This window comes from Agelaius phoeniceus, chromosome 3 (genome assembly GCF_051311805.1).
Source record: "Agelaius phoeniceus isolate bAgePho1 chromosome 3, bAgePho1.hap1, whole genome shotgun sequence".
NCBI classification, from domain to species: Eukaryota; Metazoa; Chordata; class Aves; order Passeriformes; family Icteridae; genus Agelaius; species Agelaius phoeniceus.
The window spans coordinates 101,278,047-101,292,662 of NC_135267.1; the positions used below are offsets into that span (position 1 = coordinate 101,278,047).

At 43.3% G+C, this 14,616-nt stretch overlaps 1 protein-coding gene across 3 annotated transcripts in view; it reads left to right on the top strand.

Annotated features, from left to right (window-relative positions):
• The first annotated feature begins 1,123 nt into the window (after nt 1–1,123).
• The window catches only part of PELI1 (pellino E3 ubiquitin protein ligase 1), a 42,775-nt gene continuing 29,282 nt past the window's right edge, over nt 1,124–14,616 (top strand). Inside the window, exon 1 of one of the 3 annotated variants that reach the window (XM_054630439.2) lies at nt 1,124–1,401. Coding sequence is in view for 1 of the 3 variants with exons in the window: in XM_054630438.2 (XP_054486413.1) it covers nt 13,573–13,627 (55 nt within the window). In the remaining 2 variants the exon portion in view is untranslated. Of the gene's footprint in view, nt 1,402–13,464; nt 13,628–14,616 lie in introns of those variants that run through there. The other 2 variants (XM_054630440.2, XM_054630438.2) reach the window with 2 other exon arrangements.

Below are 14,616 nucleotides of genomic sequence, written 5' to 3' on the forward strand. Positions count from 1 at the left end.
CTTCCTCTCTTTCAGTATGTACCCATTACTCTTTGTCCTGTTGCTACTCTCTGGCTCCTCTGAAGGTTCCCCTTCAGGTACTGGAAGGTTGCTGTGAGCTCTCCACACAATCTTCTCTGGGCTGAACAGCCCCAACTTTCTCAGCCTGTCTTCATGTGAGAGGCACTCCAGTTCTCTTATCAGCTTCACAGCCCTTCCCTCGGCTTGGTCTGACAGTTCCATGTCCTTCTTATGCTGGGGACACCAGAGCCATAGGCAGTATTCCAGGTGGGGTCACACAAGAGCAGAATAGCTGGAGGGAGCCTGCTGGCAACACTCCTTTAGAGGCAGCCAGGGACTCTGTGGGCCTTCAGTGCTGAGCAGCGCACAAAGAGCAGGAAAGTGGACACACACCTGCACACACACCTGCACACACATACATCTGCACACACACCTGCACACACACCTGCACACACACATCTGCACACACACCTGCACACACATACATCTGCACACACACCTGCACACACACACACACACACACACACACACACACACACACACCCGCACACACACCTGCACACACACACACACACCTGCACACCCGCACACAGACACACACACCTACACACCTGCACACACACACCTGCACACACACAAACACACACACACAGACACACACACCTACACACACACACACCTACACACACACACAACTGCACACACACACCTGCACACACACACACCTGTACACACACACCTGCATACACACACACACCTGCACACACACATCCGCACACACATACACACCTTCACACACACACACCTGCATACACACACACACACCTGCACACACACACACACACAGACACACAGACACAGACACACACACCTACACACACACACACACACAGACACACACACCTACACACACACAAACAACTGCACACACACACACCTGCACACACACCTGCACACACGCACACGGGCGCACACACACCTGCACACAGGTGAGCGGGCACGCAGGGACCGGACTACAACTCCCGCCATGCCCCGCGGCGGGTAGGGGGCGTGGCCCGGCTCGGCCCCGCCCCGCCAGTCTGGCGCGCGGTGAGGCGGGGCGGGGGGCGGCGCGCGGCAGTCGGTGTGAGGGCGGCGGAGCCGGCGGCGTCCATCAGCATCGCCTGCTACTCGGCGGCCGCTTCTCGGCAGCTGCTCCCGCTGCTCCCCGCCTGTGGCTCGCAGCACCGACCCGCCGGAGCCCTGCCGGTCGGAGGTGAGCTCTCTGAGGCTTTTCCCCTTGTCGCCCAGTGGGAACTATCGCCCTCCGCGCGGCCGTGAGGAGGCTGAGGCTGTCCCTTCCCCCCGCTCCCGGCCTGCCGGCGTGGGGTGCCTCTTCTGCGCGTTTCCTTCCTCCCCGCGGTGAGTATCGCGCCTGTCGCGACACAGCCCCATCCGCGCGCCGCTGCCGAAGGGGTGGGGGGCCTGCCCCTTCCCTGCCTCCCCTCCCGCCGCCCTGCGCGCTTTGTACTGCGCCTCGCAGGGCTCCCTTGTTGTGGTTGGTCCTAAAATAATTCTCCGTTCATTTCTTTTTTTTTTTTTTTCCCCACCGGGGTTTGGGAAGTTCTTGTCTTCTTTTGTTTTATTTTGCCTTTTTTTTTTTTTGGTCTTTTTTTGTTTAATCTTTTTTTTTTTTGCTTCCCACCCACCCGGAGTTCGCCCCGCTCTGGGGCTGAATGTGCTGGGGAAGCTCTTTGTCATGGAGCGGCTGCCGAGCCGTCTGCCCTCGGGAAAAACATCACTTAAAAAAATAGGAAAAAAAAAGTCGCTCCATACTTGAACACGAGGGTTCTGTTGAATTCGGGGGTGGATGGGGTTTTTTTTGGCGGGGGCGGTGGTATGTGTGTATTTTTTGGGGGTAAGAACGAGTTCTCCCCCCGCCTCCCCCGCCAAGTCCATTGATCGCAGGCTCCCGTGCCGGAGCGCGGAATGGGAGCAGCACGCAGGCGGGTGACAACAAAACAAAGGGGGATTTTGTTTGGCTGCTGTTAACCTGAAAGATCTTTCTGGGAAAGCTTGCTTCTTTTTCTTTGGATTTTTTTTTTTTTAATCCCTAGCTCTTCCAAATTTGATGATGTTTTACTCTGGAAAAATCTAGCTGGGCGGTGGGTAAGTTATGTCTTTAATTTTAAGATTCTTGGGGGAATTGCAGGTTTTCTCTCCCATCTCTTCAGCCTTGGCTCTTTTGTGAGCAGCCCGCCGTCCAGCGCAACTTGTGTCCGGTTTTTCTTTTCACTCTTGTTTTCACCTAGTTAAATAATATGTTTTCACGATCTAGTACGAGGGGGACATTTCTGCCTGCAACAGCTATAGAGAAGATATTCAAAAGGCAGGGAGAGAAGGAGCAGTTGTGTTTTTAGCTGAATAATTTTCCTCTGATAAAGGGTATATTTTAAAGCAGTTACGTTTTTATACCGGAAGCATTTTTCTTACCCCCACCCCTCTTGTTTTTGTTTTAAATGCCACCTCGAAAACTGCAGCTACTTCACCTCTGCAAAATGCAGCTTCTGGAATACATGCGAGCAAAAAGCAGTCTAGCTGTAATGCTGGTGTTTCTGGCCTTACAGGCCACCCCTTTTTGGTATTTTTTTCTGGGACTCCTCTGTCTTGAAAACACTCTACTTGGTAAGGAAAATTACAAAGCTTTTCAGCTAGCTAGAAGCTGACGCTTCTACATCTGAAGGACGATAGGTTTTTTTTTTGGTTTTTTTTTTTCATTTTGAACGCATAGGGGAGGCGGGGGGAGACCCGGGGAAAAAAAAGGCCGTTTCCGGTTTCTGTTCAGCAGCGTTTCGAATTTTTTTTCCCACAAAGAAGCAGGCAGATGACCTGTTGATGACACATCTTCGGTTGCTTTTTGTTCGAGAAGGCGCCTGTAGGTTAGTGGAGATGGACAGGCTGCCCACATCTTCGTTTGCATGTGTTGTTGTGTGGTCTGTGCGGCTTTGTAATGTTTTAGGCCGACAATTTTGGAGTGAGTAATGTGGAGCCAAAGTTTAGACGTCTGCCCAGGACATTTCCCCCTTTCCTCTCCACCACAGTCCTTTCCCCCATGAAAAAGCATGGCTTGCTGAAAATTGAGCATTGGTAGTTGGAAAATTAGGCGCTCTTGGTGCTGTGCAAGAGAAGTGTCCTAACTCTTTGAAGTCGTGTGAATGGCCTGGCAGAAAGCTTTAGGAATGCATTTTGGTTGTATGTAGGTTGCTGCTGGGTACCTTAAGCTTCAACATCTCCTATTTCAAATGAATTAAACATGTAGGAGCACCTACTGTTACGCTGAGTAAAGTCGTGTAACGTGTGCCTCATGAATGTTTCCATTCTTACTAAACACTGGAATGTATTTCTCAACACAGCAGGTCACCGTGCTAGTGTTCATCTTAGAAATTAACATTTTGAGTAACTACTAGGGTAATTCCAGTTAAAGAAAAATTTAATATACTACCTTTGCTACAACCGTTTTGTATTTTGGAGGCAATATTGGTTTCTTAATAAAAACCAGGCGTGGAAAACAGGATCCTTTCACTTCAGCATTTACAGCTAGTGGCTGAGTTTGTAGTTACAAAATAGAGGATCATGTGCTTGGAGCCAGTGGTATTTTAAACTCTTATTCATTTGAAAGGAGCTAATTACAAGTATTTTTTGATATAAAATGTCTTTTCAGACAGGAACTCTGGAATACAGGAAAGTGGAAAACCCAAAGCTGTTTGTAGATGCTAATCCATGCCCTGAGCAAAAAAAGGGAGAATGAGGGTATTTCATAAGAAATCAGTCACCTTTAAGTGCATACTTGTAAGTGAAATTACACAGCTGATTAGCAATTCCTGCTGGATGCCAGTAATTGGAGGTACTTGTTGCTGGCTGGTCACCGTGCTCCTTGCTGGTTAGATTGTAAAAGTTTTGACTGAACATCAGGATGAAAAAGTCCAGCTCCTTTGCCTCCCAGACATTCATTCCTTAATCTCCAGGTTCGCAAGCATGCTGACAAACTGTCAGAGGAAGTGACAGCAAAGACATGGGATAGGAAGTAGGTCGAGCACCGCTGAATGCTGTTGAGTTTCAGTGGAAAAAAAGTGAGCATGTTTCCATCTGATCTTGTTTCTGTTTCCTTTCAATCTACCGGTTAGCAGGATGCACCAGGAAGTGTCACTCTGCTACTGAGGTTCCCCAGTCCTACTGAAATTAATATTGCACCTCCAGTCAGGCCCAGTTAGTCTACCTGGGTGAAAAGATTCATGGGAAAGAAAGTCAAATAGTAATTTAGTTATGAAAAATCGTGTCAGGCAAAACTGTAGTGGCTCTGTGCTCCTCAGGAGGTGGTGGGCAGGTTGTGGGATGCATTTCCCTGTCCCTGTGCTGCTGTAGGCTCTCCAGTGGTTGCTCGGGGTGGGCTGGGGCAGTAGGGTAGCATCATGGCACATTTGTTGTGGCCTTAACATTTTGTAATGGCAATTAGTAGTTACAAGTGATTGTGATTCTTCTTTAAAATGTTTGAATGTATGTATTAAAAAGCCTGCCTTTCAATTTAAAAAAGATGGAAGCTTTTTCCTGCTAGAATTCCTCCTGAAGCTTAAAAAAAAAGAACGCACTACTTGTTTCTGCCTTCTGCTAAAAGCAGTAAAAACTCTTTGACAATAACTTGATTTGCAGAAAAATGAGTCTTGCATGCTAGGAGTATGTTGTCTCACAAGTATCCTGTATTTTTATTGGTTTGAAAATAAGCTTTTTCTTCAGGTAGGCAGAGGTTCTTGAGTGCTTTGCACGAGTGAGTGCACAGCTTTTGGGCTGCCTAGGTGAGCCCTGTGGCATGGCCTTCTTTTGCCCACCCATGTGACGTGATTTGGAGCACCAAATGTTCCTAGCTGCTCAAAGTGACCTTTCTGGAATAACCCGGTAGTGATGAGGGATTGTGAAATAGTTGACTGGAAACTACAGGGTTTGCAGGAGAAAGCTGTTGTCCCCTGCTGGCACCCTGTGCTGTAGGTAGGTGCTCATGAGTACCAGTCCTGCTCCAGCGATGTCTCCTGGCTGGCGTGTGAGGTGGCATTTGGGGACGTGGGCTCAAGTGTGAACGAGTCAGCAGCTTGTTTGGTTGAGGCTGAATGCAGTGCCTGGGTGGGAGTGTTTGGTTAAGGATTGATGGTATCCTCTGGAGCCTGCCATGCAGGAGCACGGCTCAGTACAGGAACAGGTAATAAAAGTTAATCTGCTGACCTTGGTTTTAATCCATGCTGCTGGATTTAATCACAGTGACTTGAATGCCACCCATGGTACTTATGTAAATGCTGAATTTTGGGCTTGAATCTCATACTCGAGAGCAGAGTGGACTAAACCTTGCAGTGAGTTTCTGGCTGTGGTTTCAGGAGTGGGAGTACCCTATAATTTTACTCTTCTAATTAAAGCTATATTGCAGTTTTTAGATTAGATGTGGTCAAAACCTCTTACTCTGGTCCAATAATTATATTCCTGTCAGGAAGAGGATTTGTTCAATTCACACTCACTTTCCTTGTTCACCTGTATATGTTGTAAAAGACTTGGGACGTGTGTCAATGCTGGCTCAAAATGCTCTTGGTCTGCCTTGATGTTGGCTAGACAGCCATGCCAACCAGATGGTTTTCTATGCCAACCTTGTTTGTAGAAGTTAATTGCATAAATGTGTTTTTAGAAGGGAGAAAAGCATTCCTTGTGAAAAGTTTTTTTTAATAGTACAGAGATATTTGGGGCAGGGAGATGCTGGTCTGGCTACATCAGGGTGTGTGCATATGTGTGAACAGCAAGGAGGGTGTTGAAAGACTGTGGTTAAAAGGCCCAAACCTGGAATTTTTTTTTTGTTATTATTAAGGGTGGTTGATAATATGAATAGCTACTAGATAATATTTTGTGGATTTATTGAGGTTTTGTGTGACTGGGATATATGAATGTGTAGGTACTTGCAGGTTATGGGTTTGGAGTAAGTTAGTAAAGTAGGATTCTGTAGGGGATAGTTTGTTGGAGCTAGGACTTGAAGATACAAAACCAGAAAAATACCCCAAAGCAACCAAAACCCAGAAAAATAATAAAGCACAAATCCCTGCCTAGCCAGAATTTTCTTTTAAGTAGACCACCATCAATGGGCTTTTTCCTTCCATTGCAATTGATTCATCTGTCTGGATGTACTTAGCTGCTTGTATTTCAAGTTTGTAATGTTTCTGTAACTATACAACCCTTTGTGTTTTCTACAAATGCTTAAAAATGCTCTTTTCTGAGCTGGGGTACCTCTGTTCCTTACATTACAGACAAGGTAGGGAATAGAATGTGAATTTGAGGGCACCGATTTAGTTTTTGTTGAGAAGACTGTTGAGATTTGACATTGGTGGAGCTCAAGGCCTGCAAGAATTTGTGAAGACATAGTAAGAAGAAACTTGGTGATGTGATTTGTACATCTCACACTGTCCTGCTTGTCTCTTCAGTGTTTCTGCTTAATTATCTGAACCATGCAGTGAGCAACTGCAAAGTTGCAGCTGTTGGGTTAGTTTGTGCCTTCCAGCTTATCCCCATGGATGGTAACCCCTTGATCTGGGGCAAAACCACGAATGGCTTCATTGTTCTTTGGGTCAGGGCAGTCAAACTGGCATCTCTGGGTTAGGTCTAGCTGAAAACATTTCACTCAGCTGGTCATCTTTGGCCAGGAATTCATCAGTGATGTCTGGAACAGCTTGCAAGGCACCTGGGTAGAACTGTGGGCTTTAGGAAAGGCTGCTCCTGTGCCTGTGCAGCGTGCACATAGCCTTAAACATCACATCCTTTGGGACACTGTAAGGCAAGGTTTAACTAGTCTCAAAGTTAGGCTTAGGCTTCCATATGTTTGTAGTTCCTTTCCTTGTGTTGAGATCTTGCCTTTCTGAAATGCCCACTCTCTCTGTTCCCACATCCTTCTGCTTTTAATAGTCTAGCAGTATTAAACAGTAAGGACTTGATTTGTAAAATCATACAAGCTTGGGTACTGCATCTGTATTTTCTTTGTCCTAAGACAAATTGTTCTTGTTAAATGATAAAGGTGGCCCCTGAAGAATTTCTGCTAAGAAATCTCAAGGCTCCTCTTCTCTTTAAGTGTTAATAGGTATACTTAGATTTTTGTCTTACGCTACCTTAATATCCTTTCCACTTATCTGAAGCAGTTGTAGTTCCATGCAATATTTTTACAAGACTAATTATTGTCTTAGTCATGATTTAACACAAGTTTCAACAGGGAAAATAAGCAATGATCCTTATGTCAGATCATGGAGCTGAACTGTTTATTTGGTATGAGCTTAGAGGTAAAAATGCACAATTCATCATATATGGAGGCTTACTATAAGTCATTTACTTTTAAAGAACTTGTTGCTCATTTTGCTTTTTTAATGCACCTCTTGGGATAAACTGCTATATTCTAAAAATGTCAGTTCTGTTATTTCCCACTAGTTTTTTTTTCTTTGTTTGGTTTGATTTACTTTTTTCCTGAGCCACTTCCAATACTCTGAGGAGTGCTCAATGTGGAAGAAAGTAAATGCAGGTAGATATTTGAGTTGCTGTGTTTAGATTGCTGCTGTACTTTAAGGTTAGCAGAAGATGACTTTAAACTTCTGTGCTGCAGCACAAGAGAGTAAAGTGGCTTTGGCCCTTACTAATATTGGAGGTAGATTATGTGCTCCCTCTTGGATTTGGATCTGACTCCTTTTTGCTGGGCAACTGCCATCTTTTGAATTTAGGAACATGCTACAAAATCTTCTGATAGAAGCTGGGAGAGTTCCTCCTTGTGTCAGAAACTAGAGTAGTTGACTTAATATTTGAGAAGCCAGAGTTATGGACTGTTCAACCAATACTGCTATTTTAATCTTCATGATCAAGCTTTTGTGGTAATTAGGTTTCAGATTTAGGATGCTACTTTCAGTAGTCCACAAAAAACTGTATCATGCCCGCAAGAGGCATGAACACACTGTGTGTGCAGTTGAATAGTTACAAGGGGAGAAGATAATACTCTAGTTGTAAATCAAGCCATTGTGGTAACACCTAATTTCAGCACCCACTAATTTTTGGGGTATTTATTTAATGTACTTTCAATAAAGAGCTGGGAGACAACCAGCTTGAATGGCCTGAAACTTAGAGACAGTCAGTTTAAAAACTGCTTTTTAACAGGGCAAAGGTGTGACAGTTCTGCAGTAGGTAATGCAGAGAACCAGAAGGCCCAAGAGCAGACACTTAACGTTTCATTTGTTCTTTTTCTCATGGGATAATGTTGAGGCATATTTGTGATGGTAGTGCTGACACTTCAGATAAACACTGCTTCCTGCTCCAGTCTGCTGTCCTTGTGTCTCTTAAAGTTCAAAGATTGTGCTTTAATACACACATATATATACACACACACACACATATCATATCATATTTTTTATAACTGCACTTCATACCCTGGGATTAGCAGACCAAGCCTTAGACAAATTACATTGTAATGCATATTAGTCTGAAGACAGGTGATCACCCCTTTGTGCTTAGATGACTTTCATGGCCAAGTCATCATCTCTTGATTCCTGTGGTAGGTGGATCCATCATACTGGGTTTTTGGTTTTGTTTTTGTTTTTTCTTTAATAATAAGGTAATTGCTATGCTGCTGTTAGCCCACATCAGTTGTTTTAGTACTTATTAGGTGCTGCATTTGGTGGATGTGAAATATCATTCCAGTTGAGCTTTCCCTTTTGGTGCAGCGTGAGCTGTTGCCTATTGGGTGAGGTTTCTGTAAGCTGCTCAAGGTTGTTCCTGAGGGCTGGAGTGTACCATGGTGAGAGAAACAGCTTTGTGGGGGTTTTTCTCTTGTCTATTTTGAAAGAAGTGATGTATTAATGTATTAAGGCTGTCAGCCACCTGCTGAAGTTGAGGAACTGAACTTGATCATGCAGGCAAATAACTGCAGAAATAGCTTTTATTTTTATTTTTTTTTTCCTTGCATGTGTGCATATTTATGCAGTCAGTATTGTGGCCAGTATTTTAGCTTTGTTAGAGAGTTTCTGAGCAGCAGATGTGAACATAGGGTAGGTTCTTGTACCTCTCACTGCTGGCTGAGAAAGGTCAGGGTGCTCTAGTAGAAAGTGTGGGCTTACAAAGCATTTGTGACTTAGATACAGCCACTACTTTTGAATTCCTGTGCCAATATATATATATGGGCTATTTAATTTTTTCCTCACTGAAATAAGTATTCATATATCACTCTTCTGAGATGTGCATAGACAGCAGGAGGAACCTCTGCCTCGAGAGGAGAAGCATTACAAAAAATTTTGTTGTCCTTCTCTTACTCCCCCAACTTTGGGGAGGGACTCATTCAAGTTGCCAAGTATAAACAGGAGCAGAGAGAGGAGCCTGATCCAAAAGGTGAGGGAAGAGTTAATGCTTAGGTTAAAGCCAAGAGAGATCAGGCATGGGGAGGAGTGAATATTATCATGTAAATAATCATGTGTCCGATGTCTTTCAGTCTCTTGAGTCTTACAGTCTCCACAATAGCAAGTATTGTAGAAATTCTGCTATTATTTTACAGCTGTTAATGAGGAGGAGTAAAAGTCACATTTATCTGACTGCTTTATATAGTTCATAACCTCAATCACCAAGAAATAACAGCTTTAAAGATTCAGGTAGCGCTTGGCTAACATGTAGAGTGAGATGGCATGAGTTTCTTGCCTCACTTTGGGCTGGTGTCAAGTGTAGCATTGCCTATTTCTTCTTCTCTTGCTGCTCCAGTTTCCCAAGGCAGGGCTGTGGCTGAGCCATAACAAAGCTGGAATTGTGCTCCACTCTCCTGTTCAGTTAGCAAAGAGCACAGGACATGGGAGATGGCAGGGAGAGGAACCTGTGTGCTGAGATGGTGCAGGATGTCTCCAGAGCCCCAGATGGATGTCAGGCTTGTCTCTTTTTTGTCCTTATTTTAAGAAAGGTAAGGAACTCACAGGTGTGTTGATTCTTAATTTGTTAATGTTTGGAGTCTGCTACAGAAATGCAAGTAACTCTTCAGCTACTAAAGCTACAAACCTTGCTCTGCTTTGAGGCATGTAAACTAATGAAGTACCAACAAATGGGAAGGTGGGTGAAAAAATGATAGTGCAGCCTGAGTTCCCTCAGTTCAGGCTTCCCATTTTTCTTCTGCTTTTTCACTGTGTCAGATGTTCAGAAGTGTCACCATGACTGAGGACCAGGCTGAAAGCTTACGTGAGGCACAAACCTGATGCTGAGCAGGAAAGCACAGTGTTTTGGAATGTGGGGAGGTCTAACATCTGTTTGTAACCTTTTGTCACAAGTGGAAGGGATTATAGAATGACAAACACTGATTCTTTGCCAATGGGCATGAGTTCCATTCAGCATTGCACAAAGCATGCCAATTAGATTTAATGCAAATGTTCCCTCAGAAAGATCACCTTGATTTAATTTTTTTTTCAGATGCATAAAGTAGAAATGAACTGAGACTCTCTGTTTGTTCTTTAAAGACTAAGTACTGTATTTCTGGCTCTTGGCAGACATTGTCCACAAGTACTTCATGTTCCATTGGGCTTATGCCAAATTTAATGTACCGTGTGTACTGAAAGCATCAAAACCAGACATGCTTTAATTTTAGATTTTACAGTTACTGTTATTGATTTTTCTTAGAGCTGTTCCATCCAATCTGCTATCATCTTAATTTTTGTCCCTACAGGATTTTGGGGAAGAACCATGACAGTCATTATTTGTGTGGCTAGAGAGTGTTCATGTCAGTGAGAGCTGTAGATCAGACATCTCTGCAGTGGCCAGACTCTCTATTTGTAGAAGCTAAATCAGCACACTGCTTTATTTGTGAGCTCTTTCCTTCAATACTGACTGATATGTTGTGACTGAGGACAGTGTTAAAAGCAGAGTCTGTCAACCGTCTTTCAAGAAACTTGATTTTAATAAAATCCTGAGACAGGAAGCTGAACATACCAAAAATTGTAAACTTTGGTTTTTCAGCACTTCCATGCTGTATGAATAGAAAGAAGCCTGAGAGAAAGACCTTGAATTCCGAAGAGACAAAAAAGGATGAGGTAGGGGAGAGAAGCAGAGCACAAGTAGGAATTGCGGTAGGTAGACAAAGAAAGGAAGGAAATAACTGAGGGAAAGAATAGGATAAAGTGCAAAACTTCCAACCAGTATGGGCTGGAGCATTTGTAATGCTACAGTCCTTAGGTCTGCCTATCCCTGCCTGACAGCTGTGTCTGCTGGCTGCAAATTTTGGCTCTTCATCTTTTTATTTTCAACCCTCGAGGCCAAGTAGATATGCATAAGCATGGCTTCTGGCCAGGTGGCTCCTAGCACTCAGAGTGGAACAGGATTCCCCTCCATTGTGTTGATGTGGAGCAGCATGGCATTCAGTGAAGCCTGGGTTTTCCCTTTCACTCCTCCTGCTGAGGCTGCTTTTATTAAGTGGCAGTCTGGTTTCTGCTTTGCAACTTTAACAACTCTAGCAGCAGGTAAAAGTTGCTCAGTGCTTCAGAGACCTACATCTGAGTGGGGAGTCTCTCTTGATAGAGACTTAAAATCACAGTGTTCTACATTCCCTGTTAATAATAATCCTTGTAGTTAAAGTATGTGGGAATTCCAAGTTAGTTTGTATTGTAAGCTTAACCATGGCAGTTTTTCTTAGACCTCACTCTTAGGCTGAAGTACTAAGCATGGGTTTAAGTCAGGTGTCTAGTTCTCAGCCATAGTTAATATTTCAGACTTTACTTCATCTCAGAGATACTGATTAGTCTTTGGGAATGTTACTTAAGCTTTGACAATCTTCAGATATTATCTCACAATCTTCAGAGACTGTATTTTGTGACCTACACCTGTCTTCTCATTCCACTTCCAACAGTGTACTGGAGTCTCTGTTGGGGGCTGTTCAGTTTCTGCAGGTTATCTTTGCCAGGCAGTGTCAGAAGATGCTTTCCCATCACGCAACCAAGTGACCAGTTCAGAAGAATTGTTGGTGGAAGAGTTTTCCAACTGGACCATAACCTTTGTTAATGTTGGTGTATCCCAGGTTTTATTGTAGCAACTGATTATGGAGATACCTTGCATTAATGTGAGCAGACAAAATACTGCCATGGGAAGAAAGAAGTGTACAGGAAATGACTAAGCCTTGATGAAGACAGAACTATAGATTGTTCCAAGTGTGTTTTTGTAGCTGAGACAGAATTTTAATTTTTTTCATTTGTTGCTGTTACCGTGCTTGTTTTCAAGCTTAATTTTACAACATCCTTCATAAAAGCTTAGTTTTAACTCCATATGCATGCTAATAAGATTATTGCTGTACTAAGCAGTCTTTTACTGATGAATATAGATTCTGCTACTTAAAAGAACAAAAGTTGAGTAGAAGAATGAGTATACAGAAAACAAAGTTAGCTCTAGTTAAAAATGGGAGTAAACTTTCTTTGTTTTTCAAGATTTAACGTAGCTTTTAAGTACTGTTCAGAAATAAATTATTTCCTGTTATCTCACTATTAATTAGTCCATGCATTTTAAAATGCACAATTTTACTATTTTTCTGGAAATGAGCACACTTATGTGGAAGGTGGTCCCAACTCTTGGTTCCTGTCATCTGTTGAGGTGCACTCATCACTGAGTAAATCTAGTTGAGAAACAGTCTGAAGGGTGGGTATGTGGAAATCATGGTTGAGCAGAACCTTGTGCCACGTAGCTGCTGGGCCACAGGCAGGCCTGCTGCTTTTGCAGGCAGCAGTGCTTTGTGCCACCTTAAAATTGTTTAACTGCAGAATGTGTTCCTGCTATATGTTAGCAACTAAGGTCAGGCATTCCTGCAGTCATGGAAATAGGTGATAAATAACAGCTCTGTGATGCAGGGCTTCTCTCTTTGCATGCAAAGCTCATGCCTCTGTGGTAGTGGCCAGGTTTGTCAATGAAGAGAAGAATTTAGAAGGGAACTCTGGAGTTCATCTGGTCCAACTCCCCTTACTCTAAGTAGTTTGAAGTTAAAGCCAGCCCTTTCACCCCTTTATTTTGCATGGTTTTGAATAACACACAGCCAGGGTGTCTGCTAACAGCACTTGTCTAATGCTTACCTGCAACTGGCAGTCGACTGTAAAACTGTAACTTATCCAGTATAATTCCAGAGCATATTCTTAAATTTCAGTAAATTCTGAGCACACCAACTGGCAACTGAATTCCCTCAATAATGTTGAAGAACTGAGCATTTGAGTTGCTTGGCACTAGGAGTACTGACTGGAGAGAAGGGTGTACGCTGTGTTCAAAGACATGTTTATTCTGGGAGACACTGAGCCAACCTCTAGGAAATCATTCTTTACAGTGGCTGTGAGTGACAGGTGGATCTCCTACCTGTGCCTCTGCCAGCTGACAGTTCTCAATTGCTGATGTGGATGGGGCTTAACCATATGGTCTCACTCTGGCTTTCTCTCGCAGTGTTGAAAATCGTTGTCCTGTCTGCACTAGCAGCTAGCTGAGCTCAGCTCATTCTGACAGCACCATCAGCAGCAGGTCCCCCTCCCTCTGCGCATCGGGCTTTTGGTTATGTATCGTAAATCCAAGTGGAAGCGCGGGTACAATCTCGAGGGGCTTGGACACGGTGAGTTTGCATCTGCACAATTGTTCTACAAGAACCAACTTTTTTAATTGCACATGAACTTCTTTTCAAACTTTTCATCTAGAGAATTTGGTAACTACTTCTAGAGTTCCTTTCAAATAGAGTTTTTATTTACCTCTGGGAGATTTTGATTGAGATAAGCTGCTAAAAGTACAAGTGTGGAACAATACAAACTACTTCTATTGTCTTGCTTTAACTATCTGTAAAGGTATTTGTTCTCTAATCACTATATTTTTTAAAAGAAGTGGAAGAGAATGCTTTAATTAGTTCATTGGATAATATCTCTCTACCACAACCATAGCTTTTATAAAATGCAGGTTATTAGTGACATGCCTTCTAAACTGTGCCAAATTTACTTTCTCATCCCCTCATGTTGGATTTCTACCTGAGGTTATTTCCAGAGGCTCTGATACAACATTTAGTGCCTGATGAGAGTGATGCCTTCTCCATCTCATCTCTCTGGACTGTGCACACACGTAGCTCCCCCTCCCCAGATATGAGCTATGCAGTCCTTGGCCTGTCTTTACTCCAGACCTGCTGACCAGAGTTTCTCCATGAGCTGAGTTTTCTCACTAACTCAAGAGAAACAAATTAATTGTGGGAGTTTCCTTAGACGTTCAGGGAGCTGTGCTTCAAGTTTTGTTATTAGACTGACTGTATATCCTTCTGATGTGGTAGGCTTAAAATTCTTGCATTGCTTTCTATAGCTTTGCCTGTGAATGTATCTGTGGCTTGTTCTCTTTCCTTGGCCCTCTGGTTTGAGGACAACAGCTGCTGCCTTCTCTCAGTATTGCTTGAACCAAAGTAGTAATGTGTTGTGAGAACATCAACTTTACCTTGCTTAGACCAGTTTGCAAGTGGAGTTAATGTTAGTGAATTTGAGAGTACAAAGGCTGTGATTAATAGTGAGAGGACTTTTGGCATATAACTTTGAAAATGTTTATAGTTTTATTTTACATCTCAGGGGATTG